Source organism: Paralichthys olivaceus, chromosome 16 (genome assembly GCF_024713975.1).
Source record: "Paralichthys olivaceus isolate ysfri-2021 chromosome 16, ASM2471397v2, whole genome shotgun sequence".
Taxonomy (NCBI): Eukaryota; Metazoa; Chordata; class Actinopteri; order Pleuronectiformes; family Paralichthyidae; genus Paralichthys; species Paralichthys olivaceus.
Genome location: NC_091108.1, coordinates 17,600,611 through 17,626,704, shown reverse-complemented (window position 1 = coordinate 17,626,704; position 26,094 = coordinate 17,600,611). Strand labels below are relative to the sequence as shown.

The window sequence follows — 26,094 nt, the reverse complement described above, 5'->3', positions numbered from 1 at the left end:
CCCCCCCGCAGCAGTCTGTGAAAATCTTCACGGGCCTCTCCTACGCACCTGCTCTGTGTCCGACAGGTCGGTTTGTTCTCACCTGATCAAATTTCAATGAGAATTTGACTAAACAAATAATTTCCCAAAAGGTGATTCGAGACCAGTTGTTTGGAAGGGAAGGTAACAGGAAGTCCAGGTAAGGGGCGTGGTCTATAAAAGGGGGTGGGAAACTCACCTTGGCCTTTCTTCCTGCTTTGAGGCCCACCAGAGCTAGAGAGCCTGAGGCCAGCTTATGTTTTATATGCTTAATATGTTCTAGACCTTAATTGTAAAACTCTAGAGCATGAAATACATGTTTTAGCTCATTGAATCAAACTAAAGATTTGTCAAATAATTCTGAAACATTTTTCATATAGTCTTCATGTTTGGAGTGAAGGAGTGATCAGCCAAGTGACAAGCTGTGCCTGAGTGCTATGGAAATGCTGTTAAATAGAGTTTAGTGTCCCTTTAAGGTAATATTAACATGGCTATTTAAAGATACAGATTCCTGTCACCCGCAGGCCTCCACCTGTGAAAAAGGACGGTGTTCCTGCTTGGCAAGGTATTTTTATTATTCTATTGCATGTGGTTTTTTGAACAATGTTTGTTAAGTTTTCTTTGTAAATTAATGCGCTTCTATTTCTTTTAGTTTTTAGACATAGACACCATAGGAGAAGACAAACATTGTTTTTCTAGACCTTCTTTCTTTAGCTAGTCAATTGAATGGTTCTTTTTTTCTGTCCTTTTCTTGTGGAGTCTTGCTGCTGTGGGGGGAATGACTGGTAGAGGCGCCATCTTGCATTTGTGTTGTGTTTTTTTTGTCACTGTAGAATTGTTTTGTGCATACCTCTACCCAGGCCTCCTACTGCTTGTATCTTGTTGAGATGAGCCCTTTGTAACATGCATTGTAAATAAAATCTGTATATTTTCGTACAACAGTCTCTAGTTTCAGTTATTCTGAGTCTCACCAGGTTCCAACATGTATAACACCAGTTCTTCATGTGTGAATGAAATACACGCCTGTGTGTATATAAAAGCTCCAGCATTCTGTTAATGGTATTAGTTTTAATGTTGTGGCTTACTGGTTTGTACTGTATATGTAATCAGTAGAGAATAAATGCTGTGAAATGAAAATACTTTATAGTGATCACATGACGTGATCTTGTTGTGTTGTTCATACGCTATTTGGTGACATCAGCTGATTTATTTAAAAATTCTGATCATGTTCCATATGGCCCAGCTTAAGAACGTATGGATCCTCTTCATCAGCTCTTCTTCACTTTGACAGGTGAAACTTCATGAGAAGCATCAGGGGCTGACATCTCCTTGACTGGATCGCTACTGGCTACGTCATGGTCAACAGCTGGTTCCTCTTCAGCTCAGCCACCTTCATTTTCAGCAGCTGCTGCTCCATCAGGTGGGTTTGTAATGTTGTCGTTGGAGTGAGTGTCTAAGTCTTCTCTATGTGGATGAAGGATAACTGGAAGACTTTGGGCTTCTCCTCGTCAGACATTTGTAAAAGTCCCTCCTCTGATTTATCTGTTAGACCAGCATTTTACTCAAGTACTAAGTCAAACATGACACTCAATTAATGATTCAATCCATCAGTATATAAATATGTCCATTCTTCCCATCATGCATCTCTACAGCTAAATGGTCACTTCTATAAATACTGCCCATCTCATGCATTACTCTATCCTTTAGCTCCATGGACTCCTGTGTCTCTGGGTTGAGCTGGGTGAGAAGCAGTTGATGTAAACAATAGTTCAGTTTCCTGTGTCCTATGGGACAATTCATTCTTTACTTTTGAAATGGACCAGCTCATCCAGTTGCCTGTGGTATTCCATTAGGTTCAAGAGAACCAGACTAGCAGATACTTATTCCTAAAAGTCTTGCCCATTTTAAACTGTGTGTTTGCCTTTTTCTTGTGAAGCACTTTGTAACTTTGTTTAGATAACTGCTATACAAATAGTTATTATTATTACCTCTGCCAAGGAAGTTTTCTTGTGTGTTGCTTGTTTGTTACCAGGATTACGCAAAAATTACCCAACTCGTTTCTATGAAATTTTTGTAGAAGGGTGCGACATGAGCAAAGAATCGATTAAATTTATGTAAGATCTGGAATCAAGGGTGGTTATAGGAAACCTTTTCACTTTCAGTAACAATGTGAAATATCTGGGAACTGAAGAGAGCCATGTTTTTATTACATGGAACCCCAACCATTCATCTACATGTCTGTATGACTCTCTACATTGTTATGGAGATCCCTGGAAGCTGGTGAAAGGAGGGCTCAGGCAGCAGCCGATGTCTTATGCAGAAGATTTTAATGTGAACTTGATGCATCAAGGAGACCAGAAGGTGAAACAATATACAAATGCTAACAGAGTAACATCAGCAGTAATCACCCCCAAGTCTGTAGATGTTTCACACAGCATCCCCATATAACGTCCTCTACTTGCATCACCCATTCTAACAGCACATCAATGAATGGCTAGAATTGCTGTAACTCTGTTTACATGTAGGTTTTTGATAGTTAAGCCTAAAGAATTCATAATTAAATCACATTGTGTCCTTACATCTTGCCACTGTTGAAATAAGCAAAACAGTTAGAGTTGGTGAGAGTTTTCATTTTGTCCTAATTCCACACATTTATTCAGGTTTAATTCTCACATGTCTAAAAATCTAGGGACTTGTATAGCTGTTTATAAAGCTGTGTATGTAAATGCACTGCTCCAAAAAATTAATGGAGCACTTAAATCTCACATCAGATCTTGATGAACAAATTATTTAAGCTGAAAATCTTTACTAATGTACATTGTACAATTTCTTGAGAACAAATTACATAGCAATGTCAATGGAAACCAAAATCATCAACTCAATGAGGGCTGGATTCAAAATCACATCAGAATCAAAGTTAAAAATTTGACATCACTGGCTGATTCAACATGCATGAATTTCAGCAAGGCAACTCATAATGTGACTCGGTAGTGTGTATGTCCCCCATGTGCCTGTATTCACACCCGACAACATCTGTTCTGACAATCCCACTGAGGATTTCATCCCAGTACCTAACAGCAGTCAGGGCACGGTGGCTATGACATGGAGGTCTGTGCGACCCTCCAAGGATATGCCCATCGAGACCGTCACTAACCCGCTGCCAAACAGGTCATTCTGGATGATGTTACAGGCAGCATTACGTTCACCACAGCTTCCCCAGACTGTTTCACGCCTGTTACGTGTGCTCAGTGTGGACCTGCTAATTGCTCTTGCAAATGCCAATCAAGCTGCATGGTGCTTAGCTGTGAGCACAGGTCCCACTAGAGGACGTCGGCCCTCATGCCACCCTCATGTAGCCTCTTCGAGGTCATCTTGTAGGGCTCTGGCAGTGCTCCTCCGCTACCGGTCATGCTTCTGGTTTGATGACCTTCTACAGCCATGTTCAGCTCTCATGTAATGGGAAACTCTGCAAACCTTCTTGCGACTGCACGTGCCATCGTGGAGAAGCTGGAATACCAGTGCAACTTGATTGGGCTGCAGGTGCTGCCTCATGCGTACTGCCTCATGCTACCAGTAGTGACAAGGAAACTAGCAGAACACAAAACTAGAGAAGAGTCAGTCAGGAAGGAGGAAATAACAATTATCTGTGGCCACCACATGCAAAACCATTCTCTTTTATGGGGTTGCTTTTGCATCTCCATTGCACCTGTTGTCACTTTCATTTGCACCAAAACAAATTAATGGATAGATTGATATCCCTGAAGTGTAACTCACTTGGTCTTACAAGTGTTCCCTTCATTTTTTTGAGCAGTGTATGTAGCTGTGTACTGTATATGTGTGTGTGTATATATATAAGCACTGAAAGAAGTAGTTTACTTGTAGGTCCTTTGCTGAAAAACTTAGCTACCAATACAACAATGTAAAAAATATTGAACTACAGGTGAAAGCCCTGCTTTAAAAATCTTACTTAAGTAAATGTACAGAAGTTATATCAGAGATGTATCATTTTAAACTCAATAATTAAACAATTGATACTGACATTTCTTAAAAGACATAAAAATATGGTAGTTTGTGAAGGACGATTATGTTAAATTTGGCAGTGGTTGTCAACTGGAAGTCTGTGGACCCTGGAGGTCCATGGCACACTCCCAGGTTGTCCATGAAGAAGTTAACTGATTGATCCATTTGTATTAGGCAACTTGGTATATGGGTATTCTCTGTTGACATGATAAAAATACTTTTAATGCATATTTAATATCTCAACATTTTTCTTGTGTGAATCTTTCACATAGAAGTGTAAAAAAATATGTGGGGTGGGGGGCTCCTTGACTGAGAAAAAAATTGAGAACCTGTGGTTCAGTGGTGCCTCTTGGGGCCAGGCTTCCCTCAAAGGGCCACAGGATGAATCTGGGGGATCCTGATATGAATAATTAGATCTGATAATTTATTTTCATAGACAGACTTTGATTGAAATGTTGATAGTTTTAACAGTTTGGAAGTTATTTAGATAATACCACATTGGAAGTGAAAGTGTTTAAAACTCCAGCAGTTTATCCATACAAATGTCAATACAATATTTAACCAGCTGATCAAATTTAATGCAAATTCTTCAGTCTGAAGCAACCACACCTCTTTGTCAGAGTACATAATGATGTTAAAAGTCCTTTTGCTGATTCCAGGCTGTACACAATGTCACAAAGGCTCCAGCCATGGCTTCATATCGTTTCCCTCTCTCCCTCTGTAACAGCTATGTGTTTACGCCCTCATCCACTGACGTTCACAGATGATGTTTCATTGGTTATTTGCAAGTTGTTCAAGGTAAAGGCAGAGAGGGAGGAGGAGAAGGTGGAGGAGGAGGGTTTCAGGAGCGCAGCATGCACTTCACTTCAGTGCGCAAGAACGCACGGAGTCAGTAAAGGGACTCTCAGAAGCCAACCGGATTATCACTAGATTTTCTCTCTTTTACCAAACAGCGTTGCATCGATCATCGAAGACGTTTTTACTAAACGAAATAAAATACTTTGACGGATATGTCGGGAAACCTTTTAAAGGTTATGTTCCTCCTGTTCTCCATGTTTCTGGAGCCCGTGAGTATATTCAAACACTTGTTTCCTCCGGACTGCTCCTTGTCACATTCTTTATCAGTTTCTTGCCTAACTTTGGCCATGAAAGGTTAACACAGATTATTCTACTGGAGAGTTTTCTGTAAATGGAAGTTGATGCGCACGCCGGTGCTCCCCAAACCTAGTTTTGGATACGGTGCGCACCCGAGTGGATCTCGATGTAGTCACTGGCCAACATAAAGTCGATTTTTCTTTGTGTGGTGACAAATCATAGCAAACTATCTCAAGGCACTTTACATAGTGAGGTCGAAACCTTACAACATTATTGAGAAACCCAACAGTTCCCACAATGAGCGAACTCATGGTGACTGTGGAGATAAAAACTTCCTTTAACTGGAAGAAACCTCCCACAGAACCAAACTCAATGAGAGCTGCCTGCTGCCTCGATAGGTGGGGGTGAGCAAAGAGAAGCTGGGAAGAGAGGAGAGAGAGACCATAGGAATATGTGGATGGGCAGGGGGAGCAGAAACCCCACCCCTCTTTTTTATTTTTTAAAGTTTAAAGTGCCAACACTTCCTACAACATCATCACTGTTTTCTCACATGTTCACTCTCTTCTCTCCAGGTTTAGCATCTTTCTTGTGTGTGTCTCCTCAGGCACCACAGACAAAGCCAACAGCTTCTTAATGACATTTTACCCCAAACAGAACATTGTGATTGTTCCTCAGTGACAGTCATGTGTTTTATGTCCTCGCTGATCTCTTTTCACGACTTAAGGTTCATGTGAATGGCCATCGCTGAAACCACTAAAGGTCTGCTTGTCTCCCAACACGGACACCATGGCAACGTACTCCTTTGTCTGTCTCTGTACTCTATGGTCTGTACTGTCTTTATCCATAAACTGTCTCCTGTAGAGAAGCATTTATGATTCATGCTGGAATTCAAGGGGAGGTCAGATCCCTGTTAGAATAGAAGCCTGGCTTTTATATGTGCATTTGCACACACCCATAGACTGCTTCCATACCACCAGTGATAAAATAAATCAATTGAGGGAAATGACGGGAAGTGTTGTGCGGGGTGAGGAACATAAAAGTAATGATGATCATCATGAAAATGGAGTGCAGGAAGTTTTTCAGCTTGCACCGCTGAAGGCACCACTGATCCATCACTGACAGCATGTTCTCCAGTCACATAGTCCAAAGAAACACAGGGCATGCGACGTTGCCTGAGGAGGGAGATAAATCATAATTTAAAAGGGGTAGTCACCTTGTGTGGCGGGGGAGAGAGGCAGGAGTCATTTTGTGGTTAACAATAGCCACATGCTACTAGTCTGATTAATGCCCACAGAGAGAGCGACTCATCCACCTAAGTAACAGCAATAAATCTTGTGGTCCTGCAGAGGGTCTCTATATTCTCTGGTGATAAACCCTCATGGATTCAGCTTCATATGGAACCAATTCATGCCTGAGGATTCCCTACAATTTCAAAATATGTAAATCTACCAGATATGACTGTTGAATCACCGGCAAGAGATTGATTTTGTGTCTGCCTTGTGTGCCGGTTGGAGAGATTAATGGTCGGTCTGACCAATTAATCTGGGGCGGACCTTAGGGGTGATGATAGCTGTGCTCAACTATATGCGTAAAGCACTTTTCAAGCAGTACAACTCTTTGACTATCAGACAAATGAAGTGTGGACTCCGAGATGCACAGAAAACATGTTTAAATTTTCTCTCCACAGGTGTTTTCAGTGCAGAATCAGATGTGTGACATAATGAGGGAGATAGACAAAGAGAGAGACGCATGTGAGGCTCAAATTGAGAACAGAACAACAGGTATGTGGGTTTTGTGTGCGTGTCTTGGCTGCACATTCTGTCTCATCGAAATTGGCTAATTTCACCAATGGTTTAGGAATGAAGTGGCACAACAAGCTCTAAAGACAACAGAAGCTGTTCAAACCTCCCCCCTGGCTTCACATTACACTGAGCATGGTTGAACAGTGTTTTTCACCTAATGCCAGCCACTTGTTGTCACATGTGCTCACGTTAAGTTTCAAAGTGACACACTTCATCATTCATTGACACTAAATGCTTGATCAACACAGCAGTGGGTGTGCGACAATGAAACTCAGCTGATTTGTCTTTTCAATTAATTGCAAATGAAATTATGGTGAGATAACAATTTATTGATCCTACGATCCAACCAGCCACAACCTCAGAATGAAGTAGACAGGAGAATAGAAAAGGCAATAGAATATATAAAACATTAAATAAAAATAAAAACTCGAATAAAAATGCAGAGAATTAGTATATGAAATGAACCTTTCACTACAGACGGAAATATTGTTTGTATAGAAATGTACTTAAAGGTCCAGTGTGTAAGATTTAGGTAAAGGGATCTATTGGCAGAAATTGAATATAAAATATTCCTAATGATGTTTTCACTAGTGTGTAATCATCTTAATTGTATGAATTGTTGTTTTCTTTACCCTAGAATGGGCCTTCTATATTTAAGTAATTTATATTAACATCGGGAGCGGGTCCTTTTTATGACAACTGAAGTCTAACACAGGTTCTCTCATGTTAGGGAGGGTGAGGTGAGGGGTATTCAGCTGCAATATGCAACTTCACCACTAGATATCACTAAATTCAACACACTGGCCCTTTAAGGAAAGTACAGTGGCACTGAATGGTTGTAAAAGGTTGTGTACTGTATTAGTGCATTGGTATCAAGATATATTGCAATAAATCTATTCATATGGACTGCTTATAGGCAGGTATATTATACAAAATGAATGATTATATTAAAAATGTCTATATGTGTATGAGTATATATAAATTAACAATAGTATAATATGATGTGAATATAGAATGGTAAAAGTATATAAATAAATGGGTAAATTCCAAAATGAAGCATTTTTGTGCAATAATTTAATATAATTGGTATATGTTCAAAAATGTTAAAATAATGAGCAAAAAGACATTTTCATAAAACAAATTACACAATGCTAAGTGAAGTGTTGTATACTCACGGCACATATTTATATTCTATAGAGATAACTGTACTTCATTTAGCCTCTATTACCTGCCAGTGTAACGTAAACACTGTTTTTCCTAACTGCAGGTGTCAGGAGACACACAGTAAAAGTCATTAAACACTAATTATTTTTTAATTTAGATATCATGTTGCATGCTATAGATTCCATCAAATGTAAATGCAGGTAAATCCTCCGGGTTATGTTGCATATCTCACTTGGCGAATGGATTTTACATGTTGTTAACTTTTGCACAGGTGCTGATTTGAAAGTGCTATTACCTGATTCTGCATCCTGAGACCAAACACACTATATGTTGAATTCAAATTATAAGGTGTAACAAAGCAGAGGGAGCTGTTTTATTAGTCATGTTGGCTTCGTGTTAACTTTGGAACCCAGCCTGGCTGTAATGACAGCTGACCTGAGCTCACACTCTGTGGCTGCCATGGGAACTTTAGTGCTCCACCTTTAGTCAGAGTGTTTGTCTGTGAACCTGATTAATGCTACAACAGTATCAACACTATCTGTCCAAAATCTTGTGTTAAAGCGTGTTCTCTTTAATTGTATGGTATCTTCATCTTGGACAATTTGTTTTCGCGCTCTCTGTCAGGTTGCAGTGGGACGTGGGACAAGATCACCTGCTGGCCCAGTGCCGACATCGGAAAGGTGGTTACCATCCCTTGTCCTAAATACCTCTTCTACTTCTCCAGGGATGTCCTTACACGTAAGAATCACATTTGCTAAATAGGCTGTTTGTGTGTGAAAGATTCAAAAGACAATCAAGGGACTACTCTGTGTTGGTTTGTGTGATGGGTCCTAATCTCAAAGGTTTGTGAGGCAATCATGCAAAGTTAGCGGTCACTGGCTTTGAGATTTACAATTTAATTCACATTATTTCCTTAATGAGGTTTATTGAAATGGTGACACCTGTCCGAAAAATCTGTGAGGTAATGGTCAGTGCCATCCTTATAGATAAGGACAATGCAAAGTAGGAAAGATAAATGGGTTCACAACTGAACAAACCAATTACCAAATGCTTAAATATAGCCACAACTGCTGAAAACCAAGTCTCAGAAGGATTGGTTAAGCTTCTCTAATCCATGTTTTTATATAGACATGGTTCAGCTGACTGTGTTTATATTGTATACGATATTGATAGATATTCTGCTTCTCCTACATTAAAGGGACATTTCAACAAAAAATCTAAACTCACTCATTACGTTTGGAGTCTCCAGTGACTTTAATTGTACTGGATATGGCTGCAACACTGTTTACCCCTTAAACTCCAAAAGTGTTTTGTGGACTTAAACACTTCACCCACCCGTCCCTCGACATAATCTTGAGAAGATAGAATTTTCATTTTTCAGGTGAACTATCCCTTTAACCTCTCATTTGTTGTCTATCTGCTGTTGAATCTCTGTCGGCATCATCAGGCTCCATATTTGAGACCAAATGCAAAAATTGGTACACAGAACATCTTAACAACTTATACTTATGATGTCACTGTTGCCCATGATCACCTGTTGTTTCTATGCTTCCTGACCTCCTATCTCATATATCAGTGTATCGTAAAACTCAAAACAAGTGGCACAGCTGAGCAGAAAAAGACACAGCTGAGCAGAAAAAGACAAACAACTTCTCATCCTGGCATCATCCACCCACCACATATGTTTGTCCTGGTTTTATCTTGAGAAGCCTCAAAGGGAAGCAGTACTAATTATGAATGGCCCAGGGAAACCACTCTCTTGAGAATCTGCAGGATGACTTAGTATGTGTTTGTACAGTAGTTCCTAAGATTATTCCCCCCTGAATTTCCCGTATATCTCCATTTGCCATTAATTAGCACGCCAAGTCTCCTCAGTGTAATTATGCTGTAAGAGTTGATGCAGTTGTGCGTTTGTATTTAGAAAACACTGACTCAGGGCCTTGGTCCTTTAAAGCAACACTAATCTTTTTTTAATATTTACAACCAATCAAATAGCTACTGAATTGTATGTGTGTCAGTCATATATAGAATTACAGCAACTGTAAAGTTACTTCAGTATTTTTGCGTCTTTCAGCTCATTGTTTTGGTTCCTACAGCCTTGGTTCACTGCTCTCAGAGCATAGTTTCTTCCTATCAAAAAATAGCATTGTTTTTGTTATAATATAGTCACTGTATGCTACAGGGCCAGGCCCAATCAGCAACAAATAAAGTGACTCTCTTGTGAAGATATTGTAGCATTTGACATCTATATATTTCCCTCTGGTGGTGGAGACCCAAATAAAGCTAAAAGAAAAAATTGTTGGGCTTACCTGCATCATATGGACAGAAAAACTGGTCCAAATTAATGTTAAGCAAATTTAGCGTATCACATTTTCATGTAATATGTCGTTGTTGCGTTCACAATGCAAACATTTTTTATATGGTCAAAACATGTGTTTATATCTCCTGTATATGTGCCAGGCATAGTGACAAGACCTACAGAGAATTGCATAAACTCTGCATTTTTCATCAGCTCTTAAGAGCTTTTTAGCATTGTTTGGAGTTTATGGCCCACAAACTGTAATCACTCTCATGAACATTGTTTGAGGAAGCAGCTGACAGCTGTTTTCAGCTGCTCTGATAAACAGATGTATGCTACCCACCCAATACCTAATACAGACAAGGTTGGTGATAAGCTACTGCAGTGCTGTAGCTTTTGGCAGCTAAAGAGCCATATTTTGTGTCAGTGCAGGTGGATGTTAAAAAAGGATTCAAATGAAAGTGAATATTGGCGCAGATTCATCAAGATGCCTGAAAAACCACTTCAAACTAGAATAGACAGGGGTGAAAACATAACCTCCTGGTCGGCTAATATTGCTTTGTGTTGGATGTGTTAATATTTGCATATTTGTTCCCAAGCTCAGCCTATATAACCCACAGTCTTCTCTGTACTTTAAACAAGTGTAAGGTCAACAGATTCCAGCTGTAAGTGATGCCAGTGCTTTTAAATTCAACCTGCCTGGGGGGGGCTCTCTCCCCATGTAAACTAACCAGTAATTCCTCCCCATTATATCCAGGGCATGATAGGAACCTGAACCAAAGATTTATTAGCAAGCAAAGGCTCTATGTGGAGAAAGACTTTTTTTTGGGGGGGGGAGCTGTGATATGACCCAGATGGGAGATGGTGTGACCTCAGAGAGGAGAGCTTTCCTGGGAAAAGAGAGAGACAAATGAGGAATCACCAGATTTGTGGGGTTGAAGGCAGAAGTATATTTTGCCGACATGTCAGAGGTTCACAGGATCAACAGGCCTTTGCTGTTCAAGGGACCAGAATGACGTGCAGAGGCCTTACAAGAAAGACAGGGGGATTGTAAGTGACCTGTGCTGCACTGATGTGCATGATATAAATTATGCAGTAAATCAGTGCTGGTTAAACCTGATCCACTCTCAGGTCATGTAGCAAGGACTTAATTAAGGGATGATAAACAGTCTATTTGCATTGTAAATTATTGTTGTAGACAGGTAATAGCCTTTCATCTCCGAGTGTGAGCATGTCAGGGACCAAGAAAAACAGACTTGTTTGTGTACTAGTGTCCTGTTTTCAGTTTTAGGTTTCAGAACGTTGAGAAGGGAAGAATTTCAGAGAAACACAATGTATAGTTTTCAAGCAGTTGCCCTTTTTGTGAATTTAACAGTTTTGAAAGAGGTTACGGACACATTAAAAAAACAAGCATTACGAGACATGGCACCAGAGATTCATGGACCAAGTCATTAATTTAGTTGAGGTAGAGTTTGCCATTTTCATGAACTCCTTGTAGGTCTTACGCAAACGTACAGTCATTCATCTCTTTTAATAACACAAGCAACTCACCCTCTCTGCAGGCTCAGAGTGACTCAGTCTCTGTCTCAGTGGCTTCACCTATATGCCATAATATTAAGCTGAGCTCAAGCTGTTTATTTCAAGCCAATATGAATATTTTTCCGAGTTATAATTAGGAAGATTAAAGTACTTAACTGTTTAACATGACAGAAAAGCACAAAATCCTAGAAATCAAACCGATGATGGGATGATTAACTTGTTTGAGTTCTCCTGGTTGTCCTGCATGACACTAAAAATCCTGCTGTCATGTTTTGGGGGATGATGAAAGCATTCTTCTGGCAATCCCTCAAACAAGCCAAATCCAGTGGTGGCATGGACTGAAACAGCAGGGGCTTATCATCGCCTTTGTGTCTTGTCATGTTGTTTGAGGAGGCTAAGCCTCCATCTTCTCTGCAATACGCCACTCAGGTATTTTAATGCCAAATACATTCTAAGACTTTGGATTGTTGGTAATATCCCAACACGGTCTTGATGTGATAGTGGCTTGTGCAGCGATATGGTTGGAAAATGTGAGGAATGTCCTACATTTAGATTTCCACAACTGCATTGAGCACATGGATTAATTCGCCAACACATTCAGCTTCTTTTCTTAGATTTACAGGAGTGAAAATGGAGAAATGCTACAAATAAATGTTAGACAATAGGAGACTAAGCTAAATCACAGAAATGTCAATGTGTGCTTTTCCTGCTGCTTATCGGCTTAGATACGCCTCGAATATGTTCAGTCTAATTAATGATTAGTGCCTCATCTGAATAGTGATGCATTTACCTGTCAGTATCAAAGTCTAATAACTCCTGACAACTATTCTGTAACACATCTGTGTATGCAAGAACAATGGATTAAATATATAATTTCACATTTATTGATGGATATTAGGTTTGACATTCAATAAAAAGTCTAAGGACAAACACTAACCAGGTACTTGTCTTGTTAATGGTATTCAGTTTATCTATCCGTGTATTCATCCATCTGTCCATTATCTATTATCCATACTCCTTGCAAGGGTCAGGAATGGTCTGTATTTATATAGCTTATATAACTTTTCTAGTCTTGATGAGCACTCAAAGCTCATGTTGTACCGTTTTTACCATTCACACAAACACACATTCTACACTGCATCTATGTGCAGCACACATCATTCACACACTGCCAGCATAGCCATTTGGGGCTCAGTATCTTGCCATGACATTTTGACACGCAAAACGGGAGAGACTGGGATTGAACTGCTGACCCTCTGGTTAGTGTACAATCCGCTCTACCAATAGGTAACAGTAGACCCTGGACACAGGGGTGTGGTTCAGAGTGGGTTGTCCACTAAGCAGAAAGTCCCAGTCTTCCCAAGTGCCAAAGTGTCCTTGGGCAAGAAGCTGCTCCCTGAGTGCTGTGCCGGCAGTGTCTGATACTGATATTGATGTATGATAGTGCTGCACGTAGATGTTATAGATATTAAACTATCCCAATATAACATATGGGAGTGTGAGGTTAGGGTTGAACCCGAACCTTAACCCTTAATTCACTTTTTTTTCTCTCTTAACTCTGCTCTGTTCTATTTTGTTCTACTTTCACTACCAGCCAGCAAAAGTTAATTCTATTATGTAGAATACACAATAGTGTGCACTTCTACACTATCTTCTATGCTATTGTGCCCTCATATATTGAACACTACTCAGAGCTCTACTGAATTGTGCTCTACACTGCAAAACTCTCTATTCTGTACTCTATACAAAACAACAGTTATCTCTGCTGTTCTTGGCTGAGAGACGATAACTCTGCTGCTCTAATCTCCTCTTAGATGCTCAGTCCAATGCACTTGGACCTTTCACTTCTGCCCCCATGGGCAGGCCAGAGTAAAAATATCTCTGTGCTTCACTGTTGGCCTCCTGGTGTGTGTGTGTGTGTGTGTGTGTGTGTGTGTGTGTGTGTGTGTGTGTGTGTGTGTGTGTGTGTGTGTGTGTGTGTGTGTGTGTGTGTGTGTGTGTGTGTGTGTGTGTGTGTGTGTGTGTGTGTGTGTGTGTGTGTGTGTGTGTGTGTGTGTGTGTGTGAATTTGTATGCAACCTGCTTAAGTCTTCTTAAGATACAAATGGAGGCAAATACACATGGGAACCGTCCTGGCATCTCTGAGCCAGTGGGGCGAACTGATCCCCTGCACTCTTTCCTTCCACTTCCTTTTTGTATATGAGAGTATTCCAATGAGATACATGCATCTCAGAGGGACATAATTACTTGTGAGTAAATCAAAGTTTTGCCTTGCAGCTCACACACTCACACACAGTAATACACAACATTTAAGTGTAACACACTGAAGCTGCCACAGCAATTAACTGTATTCTATAAGAGTAATGTTGAGTATTCCATCTGCCCCTCTGCTCATTAGGTAACCTGTCAAAGACCTGCACCGAGGACGGCTGGACCCCGATCAGCATGGACTACATAATGGACTGTGGATACAATCCCAACAGCACCATTGATGATAACACGGTCAGTATGGCAACCAGTTTAAACTCCCCCAATGGCCCCTTGTTCCTTTAGTTGTGTGGTCGACAAGTTAATTGTAACTCCAGTGTCTTATTTTTGCAGGGACACTTCTTCACCACCATCAAAGTGGGTTACACCATTGGCCACAGCGTGTCGCTCATCTCTCTCACTGTCGCCATCATCATACTGTGTCTCTTTCGGTAAGGAGATCCATCAAACGTACGCTTAATGTCCCTGCATGAAGGTAATCCCACACCTTTTCTCCATCATTTAGAACAATAAAATTCCCATTTCACACCGTACTTCCTGCATTTTATAGAAGTTTTATTGTGTTTTTCACACAGTAATGTGAATGACAAAAATAAATTGTTGTCCTAATTTGACACGATCTGCTGCTGCAGCATTTCTCAAGCAAAGTGGTCGAGTGCAAGCGGCCATAAAGTCCATGCACTTAAACCAACTGCTGTTGTTCACAGCGTGTTCCCATCAGTCTTATGGTTGCAGAGAAAATATATGTGCATGTTGGCATGGAACAGCAAGCATCTTTAGAATAGGTTTAAGAGGCTGCTGTGTGTAGCTTCTTCTCCACTCTGTTCATTTGGGTGTGTTTGCTTTGGGACTGTTTGTGTGTTACGGGCTAAACAACAGGGGATGTGTTTATTCGTCGACCTCATGAAATGCCAATGGTTTGGACATGGGAGCAGAGATACAGGATGTGAACAGCGTTTGACTGTTTATGTTCAGCCGTGGTGTTCAGGCAGCTGGCCTATGTTGTGTGTCATCGCGCCCGTTTCTTCTGGGCCATCTCTCCTGATGGGGTTATACAATTCACCCTCCAATCATAAGCTCACCAGGAAGGCATTTGTTTGAAAGCATCCAGCAGAGAAAATTTAGATCAGTGACATTTTCTTGGAGAAAAACGCCTGATTTGTCCATGTTTATTTCTGTTCTGAATGTCATGTTGTTCTGAATTTTTCTTTTTTTTTCTCCTGATAAGTATATTTTTTTAACTGGAAGATTAATTCAATATAAAGTATGAAAAAGATGACTTGACATTTAGATAACAGAACGGTCAGTATAAGTCATGTACAGTAAGTGTTTATAATCACTACACTTGACACTGCACAGTGGTGGAGGAAGAACCGAAAGCTTTTACTTGAGTACATTTTTGTCCATTTATTTGTACTTAAGTGCAGTTAAAGTACTACATTAACCTTTTAACTTGCATTAAAGTAAGAACTTGCTTTTAAAAGTAAAGGTATTTGTATTCCTTAATGCAACAGTCCACCACATCATTAACTTCACTAACTAAATATTTCGGTTACGATTTGCAGGTCAGAATTCCCCAAAATGGAACTCCACTTGAAGCCATGCTGCAAACTTGCTCAGTCACAGGAAGCAAATGTTTTATTTGTCTCCTCGCTCATACAGATTGGAAGTGAACAGGAGGCTATTGAAACATTTGCATATGTGTGACCATGCCGTATTGCTGCAGTTGCAGGAGGCAGGGTCTCATGTTACCTGTCCACTCTAATTGGATCAGTATTGGACCAATTCCCCTCTTGTTATTAATTACTTTTAAAAATATAAAATACAATGTGAAGATGTAAGGTAGTGGTGGAGTAGACAGGTATTTGCTGATATATGTAGAGGAGTGAAAGTGAAAAGTACCCCAAAAATAAATCTACAAATATATTAGAAACGTACTGAAGTAATCAAGTAAATGCACTTTGCGCCATCCCACCACTTCTCTTCAGCTAAAATACTTTCTTTGAATGCTCGCTCCATTAAATTAAGCCACTGAGGTTCCTGGTGAATATTTTATTCATATTTATTCCTGCCGCATGCTTAGGTGCCAGAAACACACACTCATTATCGGATGATTTGTAGGAAAGTCATCGTAAACAGCTCCTTCAAGGTCTTTAATTAGGAGGAATTCATTACATGAATTGTGTGTGCTGCTTCTCCCTCTTGACTTAAATCATCTGACACTTCATTTGTCTGGTTTGCTTGTTTACAGGAAGCTGCACTGCACAAGAAACTGCATCCACATGCATCTCTTTGTGTCTTTCATTCTGAAGGCCGTAGCTGTGTTCATCAAGGACGTGGTTCTGTACGATGTTGGCGAGACAGAAAACTGCCAATCATCTGTGAGAGCGCTCTACAACCCCCCTCCCCCCACCGCTCTCTCTGCTGTTAAATCCTCCAAAAGTGCCAATATGTCTTTTTTATTAGCAAAGCTGCACAGTTTATTGATTTTCTTCCCTGTATAATCAAAAGTCCTGCGCCGTAGATCAAGTTAACTCCTCAATTGAAAGCGAACCACAGTGAAGTTTTTTTTCCTGCATCTATTTAATTATTCACGCAGACTTTACTGACTTTAAATCTTTGTCTCAGAGTTTACTCAACCCGTGAGAGCTCAAGTGCTCCTGGGTGTAGCACTGTTTGCTGAGTGCAGTCCACTCCTCATGTGACGTTAACCCCATTCATGTGTCCAGCAGGATGTTGTGAGAGTTCCTGTTTGCCGAACATAAACCTGAACAACAGACAGCTTTGTCAATAAATCACCTTCAGATTTTGGATAGCCTTTTAATCAACGTGTCTGGACAACATGATCGTGACAGTATTGTAAGTGCTGTATGTGAGATAAGGAGCTAGATAAACTCCAGGATTTAGTTCCACTTTCATATGAGTTTTTTAAAATTGTATTTGATTGATCAGGTCACCAGCGTCACTGGTGTTGTCTCAGATCTTGCTCCAGCTGAATCTACTGCTTTATTACCAGAGAGGATAAGATCAGCAGACTGTAAATCACCTGCTTCATCGTCTCTAAGTGCTGATCGTTAATGGCTTGATTTAGATATTTCCTCTTCAGGGTACACAGATTGTCCTGGTCCAAACACAGCTGCTAACTCTCTCAACTATTAACTCGGTGAAGACAGAGAAAACTTTTGTAGAAAGCAACACATGACAGGGGAAAAGAGATAATGTGAAACTGGAAAAACCTAATTTAAAATTACATTTGGAAGAATGCAAATTCCTAAAACTCCTGCAGGGAACAAAACCCTCATAAACAACCGTGGAAACCTTTGATAACACAAACATCTGTCTTCAAACTAAAGGCACAATGTTTGTTTTGTTGCTGCAATGCTTAATGAGCAGATTTACAAAACTTTTATTTTGAAAAGTTGTGAACTTGCAGGTTTAAAGATTGTGTCAGTTGCTCAACAGACTTAAGAAATAACTGACATGTTATAATAATGAAAAAATAACAGATCAATAAATCATTCAAACATGCATGTATCAAAGTCACATGCATGAATAGTAAATAAGCAAATTCAGTTTAATTTTATGAAAAATATTGACTATAGAATCTTCACATGCACATAAACCAGGTGGAATGAACACAACATCACTCTGCACCATAGAAAAAGTGAGGAGGAACCGTTTAAGGAGGACTCAGTAATGACAAGGAATAACTAGCATGTTTACAATGGGCACTGCACTAGTTCAGGATCAAACAAGACAGACATTTTTAGAATGCAGAGATTAAAACACAAACATTTGAGAAATGTCATTAAAGTGTATAGGTGATGTGTGAAAGTGCTGCCCCGTAGATGCACTGTATGAATGTGTGTGTGAAAGATAAAACTGTACTGTAAAGAGCTTTGGTCATTATATAGATACAGACTATTTAAATAGTGTCACATACTGTAGACTTATTGAGTGACATTTGCAGAGCAGGTATTGTGACAGCATTTGTTATGCCCACTGAGCCACCAACATCAGTATTTTCCCATGAGATTGAAACCATCAATATGAATCTAAAATACACTTTGATTGCAGATTTAATCAGTCTAGAAGTCCATTAGTATAATAAGATTCAGCACTTCATAACCCATGTACAATTTTCTTTAATCACAGTAGATTATGTTCATATTAATTGTGATAATGACGTCTCTTTGCTGCTGCGTTTGATTAGTCACTTGCCAAGTCTGACAGAATAATTTTCTTTTAAGCCTGACATCAATACTAATTTCAGAGTAATTTACTAAAAACGTTATCCATGTAGCCTTGTCTGCCGGCAACTAATTTGTCTTCATCATCTGACTTGTGATAGAATTTAATTTATGTACATTCACTGGTAAAGAAATTAGCCGCTAACACTATGATTTGTTTTTTTAGGTTGGCTGCAAGGCAGTGGTGGTCTTCTTCCAGTATGGCATCATGGCGAGTCATTTCTGGCTGCTGGTGGAGGGCCTCTACCTCCATGCCCTGTTAGCTGTCTCCTTCTTCTCGGAGAGAAAGTACTTTTGGTGGTACATCCTGATTGGGTGGGGTACGTGCTGGCGACCAGGCCATATGTCTATGAATAGAGATGGCTTGCACAAGCTCGTTTTCCAGGACATTCGATCCGGCAATTTGTCTGAAGTGGGAACCAGAGATCATCAAACTCAATCATCGGGCAACCTGAAAGTCTGTTGTGTCTCTTCTACAACAGCCACAACATACATGATCATATGTTAATGGGAGTGAGGTTTTTTACATGCAGTCGCTATGGGGGGAAATGCTGTGCCTTCCCATCTGCATATGAATGAGTCCTGCTGCCAGTTTTAGATGAGCAGCAGCAGGCAGATGCCACTCTGCTCTTGCTTTAATTCAGTCCTGCTGTGCTTCTGCTGCTTATAGCTCATTTAAATAATTTCTGTATTTATGGCAGACACACTGTCTGAATCAAACCGATCAAGCAATGTGGATTTGAACTTATACTTTCAGTCTAATGGTTGCTGAGGCAGCAAGGATGCTCCTTTGAGCTGTTGTTCCACTCACTACACCGCTGGCTTTTTGTAAGGGTTCACCATAACATGCATATATTTATACAGAATAATTGGCTGAGCTCTTTGGTGCATTCATCTTGTAACACTATTTCCATCCAACACATCTTTCAAATACTTCGTTTGGCCTTTTCTCCTAAAATTCCACTGCTGCTTGGCTTTGAAATGAACATTCAGCAATCTCTCCCTAATTTTGTGCTGCACTTTTTTTCCCATCGTACCAATAAAGTGACTATAAATAGGCCTGAGATGCTGCGTCTGACAGCAGTAAAATGGAAACAAGTGTGCAACTTCCCTGCAGATATCTTGCATGAGCCAATATTGGCACAGAGCAAATATGTCAGTGGCTCCAGTTAAAAATGATGAGCGTATCCAAAATGCAATTTCACTTTAAAGCAATAAAATCACCCGAAAGATTAACAGTGCACACACCACTCACTGTCATATTTGGTCATGTTTGTTTAAACACAGTGGACACAATTGATATTCTCTGTGACATTGAAATTATTATTTTAATGTTGAATTAATTTACAAATTGTCTTATCTTGTTTGTAGGGGCTCCAACTATCTTTATCTCGGCGTGGATGATTACAAAGGCATATTTAAACGATCCTGGGTGAGTTAATCATTTGTCTTTGCATTATCTTGTTGATAATAGTGAAATTACCAGCCTTCCTTTTATATTAAATGGGTTAATTTCAAAGCTTTCCACTGGCAGGAAGACAAATGACTGCAAATGGTGACTTCTTTGTTAAACTATTGATGAGGAGCACACAAATAAATGAGTGTTTCATGGCAAAGCTAAAATGCACTAACACCATATTTGTTTCAAATTATTTGAGGCAAAACTTCAAAAAGATATAGAATTAATACCTTCACCAAGGAGGTTATGTTTTCAAAAACTACTCAACTGATTTCCATAAGTTTTGTGTATGGATGGGACGTTTCTTAAACATGGCGAGATTAGCTGTTCGCCTTGGTGGAGATTTGCACTCTCCGAGTGCCCTTCTACTTATAGAATGTTTAATTTCCCCTGGCTTTATAGTCACTCTAGAACCTACGAGACAATTAAGCAGTCATTTCATCATGTCATTCAATGTGGTTAGGCTACTTTGGAATCACATATATAAATGTAATTCTCCATTCATTTATTGACTAGCTGGTTAGTTCACAAACAACACAAGCAAAACAATTTATTTTGTCTGTGGACAAAGGCAGAGGTGTAGTGATTGTTGTTTGAGTAGCGGAGCACACCTAAGCACATGTATGCCGGTGCACAGTTAAGTTGTGGTGATGTACTGAGGCATATTACGGCTACAGCAGAAACCCTCGTTGGATTGGACTGCATGAACCACATTTCTCAGTTTGTGTCTGGATGTTTTGTCTGAACAAGCAAGTGTGTTGCTAAGAACAAAACACCCAGACACAAACTGAACAATGTAGTTTATGCTGAAAAGTTTTTTATAACAAGATATTTTCACCTTATTAAGCCACAGAAGAAACTAATATTATGTAACAAGAAGATCTTCTTGTAATAACTAAAATGTGCCTGTTATACACACACAAGTTTTTACTTTATTATCTAATAACATCCTATATTGGTTTATGATAAGATACATAATGAACATGGCTCCTTTTCATGTTCTGAAGACTCTGCTCTTAGTCAACATGATGGATGACTTTGTATATGTATATACTGTCTATAATAAGAACCTAGTCCTCTTATTAGTGATACTGAGAAGTCTGACTCCCTGGAGGAAGCATAATTTCTCAGTGGTCGGGAACAGACAGGTACATGGATAAAGTTAATCTACACCAGCTCAGCTTCATCCAGGCTGGGTATAATACATATATGATATGATATATATGATATATTATGTAGGTCCATGCATTAGAGCACACAATGTCTCTATATTTGTTCAACATCTTAGGGATCTAGTTTCCATGTTAAGATTGTGTAGCTTGTATCCCTGGAAACTGTGCTGCTCCAGCTGATCATAGAGAAATGATGCTACCCCCAGCGGAATGCACTCATCCTGGTACAGCCAGGGGTTTGACTGGGAAAGAAATTAAGCCCAGGACTTATCCCTGTGCACGGGGGAGGGTGCATGAGTTAAGTTGGTGAAACAAGTGCAGCCCTGGCTCACGCATGCACAGATGCTCTCATGTGCACCTTAGATGACACAGATAGGGCCGTTAAAAAGACAGAGATTGGTGAAGGGAGAAGATTGAAGCAATGTTTTCATTGGTTGTCTTGTATGACACAGGAGACACATCTTAAACCAGCTGAAAAATATATATTCAGCTGCATTAGGAGTTCCATAACAACTCTATTTCCTTGGAGAAAGATTATTGTTCTGGTGGGCTCCATTAGCACTACACTTTTGCAAGTAATATTTTCTCTTATATAGCTTTGTAAGGATAAATGTGTTTTAAATGCATACAATTATGGTATTAAAACCTGTGTTACAGAGTTTGACTAAAGCTTAATAGCCTTAACTGATATTTTTTTCTCTCCTTTGCTGTGCAGTTTGAATTTTTTATGAGAAATAATTTATTCTAACCTTCTTGGTTAGAATCCCAGTCTGGGGGTCTTTTTGTGTGGAGTTTGCATGTTCTTCACATGTTTGCCTAGGTTTTCCCTGGTACTCTGGCTTCATCCCAAAGTTGACATGCAGATTGAACTGGAGAATCTAGGTGTGAATGATTGTCTCTGTATGTTGGCCTGGCGATGGGCTGGCAAACTGTTCATGGTGTACCCTGCCTTTTGCCTAATGTGAATGAGGATTGACTCCAGCTCCTCTGCGACCCTGAAAGGATAAGCGGTAAAGATAATGGATGGATGGATGGATGGAAACATTCATTCTGACTTTCTTATATCCTCTGACAGATGCTGGGAGACGATCGATGATGGTCCATGGTGGATCATCAAAACACCGATCTTAGTCACCATACTTGTGAGATTCTGCACCTCTACATATGTCACATTTCACATACAACTCTATGTAATGCAATCGCATTAACAGGCCTGTTACTGTCTTGGCAGGTGAACTTTTTCCTCTTCATTTGTATAATCCGGATTCTGCGTCAGAAGATGAATTGCCCCAACATCGGAAGAAAGGAATCAAACCAGTACTCGTAGGTGTTCACTGTCAAATGTCAACCTCTATTGGAGCATGGGATGTAGTAGAGTATACATTTTTGTAATGTTTGTGTCTGTCCTTATGTTACTACTGGTGAGCAATAATAGTGTAACCCCAAATGTATGGGAGTTTTAAGATGTGTAAACACACCTTGTCTGCACTCACTTCTACTTTTTTAGGAGACTGGCTAAATCCACACTGTTGTTGATTCCTCTCTTCGGGATCAACTTCATCATTTTTGCATTCATTCCAGAACACATCCACCCTCAAGTCAGGATGGTGTTCGATCTCATTCTGGGCTCCTTTCAGGTAACATTGCATGACAGCACACAAGGTGTTCGGCAGCTCCTTATCGTGTACTGCCCCAGATAGGAAGAAACAAAAGTTCAGTAATGAAATCAGGTCAAACAAATGGTTTGTGTAGCTGACATGTCTAATTCTGTACAGTTGAATAATGAGGTTGATGATTTAGAGAGTATTAAATTGGATGTAAATGTAAAGCCAAGCAAAAATGTGGAAACCTAGCGATGGAAAGTATATGATTTATAACTGTTGCAGCTCAGAATGAAATCTCCCGGGATAACTTCCCAGAGATTTAAATGATGAAGCTCCTGCCTGAGCCTAAAGCTGGTCATAATCTTACCGTCATTATTCATGCACAAACATTTTGAGTGTTTTCCCAGCTGTATCACTATCATGCTGGTATTTCTTTTCAACTGCACGGCTCTTATAGGACAATGCACTTTATCTGCTTCTCTCTTCAACAGGGATTTGTCGTTGCAGTTCTGTACTGCTTTATGAATGGAGAGGTGAGTAAATACAAACTTACAAGCAGACGTTTACTGTCCAAGCTAAATGTCATTATACCTCCCCACTCTCTCATACCCTTAGGTGAAAGGGATCTATTGGCAGACATTGAATATTAGATAAACCTAGTGATATTTTCACTAGTGTTTCATCTAAATTGTATGAATTGTTGTTTCCTTTACCTTAGAATGGGCCTTTATATTCAAATACATTTACATGTGGAGTAGGTCCTCTGTACGGAGGCAGCCATGTTTTTTACAGTAGCCCAGACTGGACAAACTAAACACCTTTGGAATTTTTATGACAACTGAAGGCTGCAACAGTTTCTTTGTCATGTTTGGAAGGGGAGGGTGAGGTGAGGGGTATTCAGCTGCAACATGCAACTTCACCACTAGATGTCCCTAAATTCTACACAGTGAACCTTTAACTCTTCCTCCTATTTGTTTACCTCTTCCTCGTCTCTCTCTTTCTCCTCTGCAGGTACAGTCGGAGATTAAGCGAAAGTGGCGTAGATGGATGCTGCAGAGGTTCCTGGGCGCTGACACCAAGTATCAGCAGCCCTCCATTGGCAGCAATGGCAACAACTTTAGCACCCAGATCACCATGTTTACCAAATGCAGCCCCTCCACTCGCCGGGCATCCGCATGTCAGGAGCACCTGTCAACCATCTGAAAGTCCCTGTTTATTATACTTCCTCTTTCTCTCTCTCTCTGTTTCTTTCATTGTGTACTGAATGTGTGGCACACTGATGCAATGCAGTTGATATTGGTTGCTGAAAGTCAATATGACATTTTAGTGCTCAAGCTAATATTTGTTCATTGTAATTTGATCCATTGCCCGTCAGGGAAAAAAGAGGCAAGTGGTCAGTGTTTTTCTTGCTCGGGCAGAAAGAGGACATGAACAAGCATGGAAACGCTCCATGTACTCAATGAATGGGATAAAAAATGTTTTTTATCTTAACATGGAGAAATAACAGCCAGAAAAACAACAACACTCATTTTCACAGTTTGGAGTTTAGGGAGCTTCAAGCATTGCTCTGGCAGGTAATATGATCTCTACAATAAAGGTCATTGTCACACTGATGTACTGCTGCGTTGAGGTAAAATGATGAGTCACCCTCTGCTGACTATTGACAAGTTGTTGAAAACCAATTGCCAGAATAACATGAACGAAGAGGAGAGGGGGGAAAAAGATCCTCATGATCACGATGTGAGTTAAAAGGAGGCAGGATTCCTGACCTGCATTTTCCATCTGATGTTAGGCAATAGATGGAGCCAGAGACGAGTTGAGTTCTATAAGAAACATGTATATGAAAAAGGGTTTGTTACACAAGAGGACTTCGAGCACTTAACCTAATGGACACGTTGCTTCTGGGAGCGGTGGTAACGAGTGTCAGGCTGTCAAAGAGTAGATACGGAGGAGGGATCTATAGCATAACCAGCACACTGGACACTCCTGTCCTATGTATGACAGTTTTACTCAGGGCGTACACTCTGATCTGAATTACTGCCGGATAACATTCCTAAGGAGGGACTGCAGCTCCTGCTTGTGAAATTTATCTCAGTTTACAGAGGCTTTTAGTTTTCGTCTGAGGGCTTGGTCGCTTAACAGACGTTAGTTTTTACTGGTTCTGAAACTAATGGACCAGATGTATTTCATTATAAGTCCACAATACACCACGTTAGGAATTAATATGTGGCAACAATGATTAATTTCCATTAATGGGAATGCAAGGGCAATTCATTTACTTGGAATGATATGTAGTATTCTGTTCTGTTCTAGTCTGTACTGGTCTAGTCTTTTTGGTTCTCTTCCATTCTGTTCTAGTGTGTTCCGTGCTATTCTTTTCTAGTCTATTTTTTATTTTATTCTGTTCTATACTAGTCTATTCATCCCAGTCTATTCTATTACAGTCTAGTCTATTCTGTTCCAGAGTAATTTAGTCTGTTGTCGTCTGTTCTGTTCTGCTCTAGTCGTGTCTGTTCTATTTGGAAAGGTTAAATATGTACAGTATGTAGTATTGTTTTATTTCTAGTAACTTTAACTTCATACAGTAAGTTGTATTGTATTTTTTTTATTCCAGCAGTGTTACATTATTGATGTCCTGCTCAATTGGTTGCTACATTACTTTAGTCGAGACTGAATTGTCTCAACAACTGTTGGGTAGTTTGCCCAGAAATGTTTGTTCAGACGTTGATGATTCAGACGAGATGAATCTTAAAGACTTGATTCCCCTGACTTTCCCCCTGAGGTTCATAAGTTCTCATTTGTGATTTTAAGTGAAACATCTACTGGATAGATCACCATAAATATTTAGTTCAGTTTGATTAATGTTTTTATTTAGCGCCATCAGGTTCACTCTCAAATCTCAAGACATCCCCATCAGCCTCAGCTGTACTTTATGTGTAGTGCTAATTAGCATGCTAACATGCATGGTGGTGAACAGGGTGGACATAAGCTATCATAACACAAACCCCTTTATACACAGGCCTACGTTTAAAGCCACCTAATTAGATTAGACAATTTTCCCGTTCAAGTAGCAACAGTGTTGAACGTTAACTTGAAGTTCCACCTTGTTCTTGTTTTGCAGTTGTGTGTAGAACTGAAACTAACTGAAAGTACCTCAGACTTAATGTCACACACAGCTTTTGTATATGAGACTGTAGATAGGCCTCATGAGTTGGTTTATGATGTCTTTTATGTTGATGACTTGTAGTGCTCAGGTATCAACTGGAAATTGATGTTTACATTTAACCGTGAGTTTCTCCCTCGTTGCTATTGTTATTTCAGTGAAGTTTATATCTTATTTGTCGAGTTGTAAATGTTGTGTACATATTATGTACTGTACAGTGGAATCAACTGTAAATATGTTGT

General features: G+C 39.8%; 1 protein-coding gene across 3 annotated transcripts; it reads left to right on the top strand.

The window, feature by feature from the left end:
- Positions 1 to 247: 247 nt before the first annotated feature.
- LOC109640590 (vasoactive intestinal polypeptide receptor-like) lies at positions 248 to 25,389 on the top strand. Of its 3 annotated transcripts, XM_069511619.1 has the most exons (14): positions 248 to 583; positions 1,310 to 1,438; positions 6,821 to 6,914; positions 8,724 to 8,837; positions 14,335 to 14,438; positions 14,538 to 14,635; positions 16,456 to 16,585; positions 18,621 to 18,774; positions 19,826 to 19,886; positions 22,161 to 22,227; positions 22,317 to 22,408; positions 22,593 to 22,722; positions 23,181 to 23,222; positions 23,701 to 25,389. In XM_069511619.1, exons 3-14 carry the CDS (start codon positions 6,842 to 6,844, stop codon positions 23,890 to 23,892), a joined length of 1,257 nt encoding a protein of 418 aa, XP_069367720.1. In that variant the 5' UTR covers positions 248 to 583; positions 1,310 to 1,438; positions 6,821 to 6,841; the 3' UTR covers positions 23,893 to 25,389. The 3 variants fall into 3 exon arrangements, with proteins under 3 accessions (XP_069367720.1, XP_019960237.2, XP_069367721.1); XM_020104678.2 differs by lacking the exons at positions 248 to 583; positions 1,310 to 1,438 and adding an exon at positions 4,872 to 5,105; XM_069511620.1 differs by lacking the exons at positions 248 to 583; positions 1,310 to 1,438 and adding an exon at positions 4,872 to 5,105 and having other exon boundaries at positions 22,667 to 22,722; positions 23,701 to 23,857.
- Positions 25,390 to 26,094: the final 705 nt, after the last annotated feature.

Coding starts and splice junctions, on each gene's coding strand:
- LOC109640590 (XM_020104678.2), top strand. CDS start 5,049: ATGTCGGGAAACCTTTTAAAGGTTATGTTCCTCCTGTTCTCCATGTTT. Junction 14,439..14,537: donor GCACCATTGATGATAACACG/GTCAGTATGGCA, acceptor TTATTTTTGCAG/GGACACTTCTTCACCACCAT. Junction 22,409..22,592: donor AAGGAATCAAACCAGTACTC/GTAGGTGTTCAC, acceptor CTACTTTTTTAG/GAGACTGGCTAAATCCACAC.